This window comes from Echinops telfairi, unplaced genomic scaffold, assembly GCF_000313985.2.
Source record: "Echinops telfairi isolate 266 unplaced genomic scaffold, ASM31398v2 ScPeMD7_23;HRSCAF=83, whole genome shotgun sequence".
Taxonomy (NCBI): Eukaryota; Metazoa; Chordata; class Mammalia; order Afrosoricida; family Tenrecidae; genus Echinops; species Echinops telfairi.
The window spans coordinates 81,915,095-81,919,802 of NW_022103920.1; the positions used below are offsets into that span (position 1 = coordinate 81,915,095).

A 4,708-nucleotide genomic window follows, 5' to 3' on the forward strand; every position below is an offset into this window, starting at 1 on the left:
CCTTCTTCCAAGGGTGGAAGGCAAATGGCACAGGAAGAAAGACAAACCATTTAAACCAATCCAGGCACGGGGTCCAGTAAATGCTAGAAAATACTAACAGGAAAACCTCTGGTCCTTTCACCGTGTGAAAAGTCTACACGATACTGGTGCCCAAGTACGCCAGAGACAAATGACCAATGCTCCAGAGAAGGGAACATGCCAAAGGGCTCTTGGCAGAGTGGGCCCTGCCTTCCTGGGTAGAGGGAGGTGAACAGGAAAGAGTTGTCGCCTTCTCCTCCCAATCCCACTCATCCTCCATGGAAGCAGATGAAGTCAGGCTGTCAGCTTGGCAGCAGATGGGTGTAGTGAAGGGAACTTCCCTGCACAGGTTGAGCTACTCAGAGCAGACAGTGAGCAGACAGACTGTCTTCTGGAAGACTCTGTTGCTTGAGAAGACCAACACAGAGAAAAGGCACAACTGAAGGAGGCAAGCTGAGAGGGAAAGTTTACTGTGCCAACCTGGCCTATAAACACATGTGGGGTTAATTGAAAGGCAAAGAGATAAATGGCTCAGTGAACCTTGCCTTTCTAGGTCTCGGATCTCTTACATTCTGATGGTCAGACCAGGGTGCAGCTACCTTAGCTGGTTCCCTGCTTCAGCTGGCAAAGCTCACTTCCTGCAAGATATCCTTGAGGAGAAGCCACATGGACCTACCCTGATGCAGCCCCAGGTGCTGGAGCAGCTGTGTGGAGACCCCTGCCAGTGCTGAGATGCTTACACAATCACTGACTCAGCTTTCCTCCTGCGGTTGGCATCATTGCATGTCTTTTGTGAGATGGAGGAGGACTTTGTAGACTGGTGTCGGACATATGGGTTTCGGTAGTACTGAGTTGCAATGCTTTCTTAATGTACACTTACCCTTTATATAAAACTCTCTTATACATATGAGTTTCTGTGGATTTGTTTCCCTAGTTTACCCAGACTACCACATGTGCTTTCCCCAGGGGTCTTGGCCTCACTGGTGCTGACAATCAATCAATGGTAAGAGGAAGGAGGAGAGGCAGCCAATGACAATGTATGAAGATTGCATTGCTGTGTGGAAAACCAAGGGCCAACCAAATCCAACGTAGTTAAGCCAATTCCTTTCTGTGTTGAGGCACTTTAAATGCTTTGTCGAACCAGCAGTATTCAAACCAGTAGAGCGAGCACAGAAGGGGTGAATGCAGGAGACTAGCCGGATGGACCAGGAAGAGATCCACGAACCTTCTCTGGAGAAGGAAAAGGTTGAAGAGCTTAACGGCAATCACTTTGCTGACTCTAGGAAATGGGTGAGGCTTCTTCCCTGATGCCTCAAATGCAAGATCAATATATCTATTTACAGTTCCATCCTTATTTGAACATTGCATCTGCCAACTTAGTGTTTTCCACCAAGCTGGGGAGCAGAAGCTTTCACAGGTTTCACCATCTTCTCAGGCGCTGCCTGTGTGGCGGCCATTGCTGCCTTTTTAGGTGCTTGCTTAGCCTTTTCTTTGTTTTCTTCCCTGGAAGCCCTGAGAGGCTGTTCTCTTTTGGACCTTTCTAACTTCATGTTTCTGATTCTTCTTGGCTATTATGTCAGCAAGAGATGCACCAGTAATGGCCCTCTGGAATTTGACTGTACGGTGGATTCTTTTCTTCTGAATTTCTTTGAATTGCCCCCATTTGTGCTGCCTTCTCTAGAGGACAGTCCAGTGTTTCTGTCAAGGGTTCCTCTCGGAAAGGAGCTGACTTGTGTCTCACACCGCATTAATGAATGCAGAAACTGGAAAACCTTCCCATCGGCCTGGTGGAGTGTCTCCTGTTTCCAGGGTAAATCTTGCATCGGCTGAAATGGCACAGCCTGATCGTCATGGCTGTGGCAGGAGAAGACCAGGAAAGACAGCGAAGAGGTATCAACTCTACCTTGGAACCAAATAGTACTGATGACTTTCCTAGCTCAGAGGCAGCATTCAGCGAGCACTGAAATTGACACAAGCAAGCCACGACCAAATATCTCCAGGGAGTGATGGATCACAATAATGTACACTGTCCCTGACTGAAGTACAGGAACAAACACCATGCAGGACCAAAAGCCCAATCCCTCTCTTGCTTCTCTGCTCTAAACTCTGGGCTTTCCTCTGAGCCGGGGCACTGCTTGCCCTTCCTCCATGGTGCTCCTCCTCCGGTGGCTGTATTCAAGCATCCAGAATCAAGATGGCACCGGTATCCCAGGTGGAACTTGAATCCGCTGATGAGGTGCAGGAGAAAGGTTTTGATGCCGTCAGCCATCTCTTTACAACAAAGCTATCAACTCTATGGAGGAGGAAACAGAAGTACCTGACAAACCTCTCATTACGAAGAGCCCGGCAGCTCCCGGACAACTCCTGGGGCTCTGGTTCTGGTCCTGGTCGCGCCTCAGCCCTCCCCACCACAGGCCCACTGTGATCTTGTTAAAGTGTCCATGCTGATTCAGTATACCTGGAGTTGAAAAGGCAAATTCTCGGCAAGGAGTCTAACTGAAGCAAACCAGTTGGATGATTTGTTAGGAGGTACTATTTGAAATTCCTACCATTTGGGAAAAATAGTTCCTGGCATTTCATTGATATAGGAGAATCTTGAGAAAATGTCTAGGGCAGTTCTGACCTGCCCTATAGGTTCTCTGTGAGTCAGAAACTGACATGATGGCAGTGAGTTTTGTTTTGTTTTGGGGGCGGGGTAGCAGGGGCAGGGAGGTTGGGGAGAAATGAGACACTAATAACAATGAGTACAAGAAGGAAAAAAATGTTCTAAAATTGATTGTGGTGATGACCGTATAACTTTTCTTAATGGGATTGAACGATTAGATTGAACAAATGTGAATTACATGCTAATAAAATGTTAAATTAAAAAAAAGTATTTTCTATAAAATTAACTGGGGGTGGAAGACAGGGCTCTGTAGACCCAATTTAATAAGCATTATATTGCATTTCAAGAAACACACTTTAACCTATGTTAAAGGGTTCTTAACCAAGATGGTGCTACCTGGGGAGAGGTTGTTTTTGGAAATAAGGATGTTTGCCTATTGATCACTCCCATAAGCACCAGGAGAGGTGATTTGTGGTTTGTTTTGTTTTTCCTGGTATGTGGGGATGCAGGTCCCTGTGACAGGGATACTAAATCTTCAGCAATGCTACCTGTAGTTCTCTACAGCAAAGAAGCATACCTTCCAAAGGTCAATTACTCCTCACTATCTCCCCGCCCCCAATATCCCCCTAAACACTGCCATCGGGTCAGTTCCAAAGCACAGAAACCCCATCCGACCAAGGTGAACTGTTCTCTGGGGTTCCTGAGGCTGTACATCTCTATCGGAGGAGACAGCCTCGTCTTTCTCCTGACCAATGACTGACAGTCTCCATTCATAAACACTGGTCATGAAGATCTTTAACATGTTGACCGAGTGGAAACCTTCAAAAGGCATCACCAATACCTACAACGTGTGGGTGGCACGGCCTTACCTGGTATAATAAGTGAAGCCCCATGCCCAACGCCAAGAGAGCAGCAGGCGAGGCGGGCCTGGGGCGTGCCCTCACCTTGAGATGGTAGATGTGCTCCTCAGTATCGAGGTCGATGCACTTGGACGACTTCTTCACAGACATGACGGAGAGCCCAACGTCGATGCAACCATGCAGCTTCTCCCGCTCGACCTGCAGAGGCATCAAGAGGGCTGCTTGAGTTCAACAGAGGAACGGCCTTCAAAGTCCTTTCCTCTGCCCTTACTTGCCACCGCCACTGTCAGTACAGATCGTAGCGGTGATGCATCATGTATGGTGAGAACCAGTATTAGGTTTGATGGTCTACACGCATTATCTTACGTCGCCTGCGAGGAAGCAAGCTTTAGCCACAGTTTGCAGACGAGAAGGATGCAGTACAAAGAAAGCCAAGGAACAGGAGTTGACACGCTGTGAATGTGAACCCAAGCAGTACGGCTCCAATTGTGGGGAATGAACTTCTCAACCACACGGCCTCCCGTGGAGCTTGTTTCTAGTGTCTAAATTCATGCCCCACGCTTAAAAAGGAGAGCGTGGACGTGATGCTCAGAGGGGCTAGAGTGGAGTGTGGGTGTGAGAAAGGCTGAAGATCCAGCCTTCAGGAGAGGAGAAGTCCACACCACCTTTGCCCAGGGCCTTCTCCACAAGCCTCCTCAGTCACTGTACCAGTGGCCCTGACCACCTGAGACACATTTACTTGCCCAGAGGAGTCCTCAGCATAACTCTACCCAGAAAGGACCACAGGATGCCCAATGGGGTCTTAGAAATCCCCACACCTCCACCTGGTGGCTAACCTGAGCTCATCTAGCACCCAAGGCCGCGAAAATAGGGAGTGGGCACAGCTGTTCCATAGAAAGACATGATCAGAAGTGTGACCCCCAAGTGTACATAATGACATCACTGGCCTGACAGCTATTCTCCCTTACTTGGTCCTCAGGAGCATACTGGATAAATAAGAAGACTTACATCGGTTTGACTCTTGGCATATTTCAAGATCCCTTTGTCCAGATAGAAGAATCTCTGTGAGGAAAAAAAATGCAACCCATTAAGATGTCCCACTGAGTAAGATATGACAAAATAGTATTTTATACATTATCAAGGGTTCATGAGGGAGGGGGCAAAATGAGGAGCTGATGCCAAGGGCTTAAGTGGAGAGCAAATGTTTTGAGAATGATGAGGGCAA

General features: G+C 47.9%; 1 protein-coding gene and 1 pseudogene across 2 annotated transcripts in view; both read right to left on the reverse strand.

Moving 5' to 3' along the window:
• OSBPL3 (oxysterol binding protein like 3) overlaps positions 1-4,708 on the reverse strand; it is a 120,990-nt gene that overhangs the window by 83,006 nt on the left and 33,276 nt on the right. For both annotated transcript variants that reach the window (XM_045288775.1, XM_045288774.1), the window contains exons 2-3: positions 4,492-4,545; positions 3,568-3,681 (exon numbers count right to left, since the gene is read on the reverse strand). In XM_045288775.1, the coding sequence (XP_045144710.1) occupies positions 3,568-3,681; positions 4,492-4,545 (168 nt within the window). The remainder of the gene's footprint in view (positions 1-3,567; positions 3,682-4,491; positions 4,546-4,708) is intronic.
• On the reverse strand, positions 313-1,386 carry LOC115869221 (annotated as a pseudogene).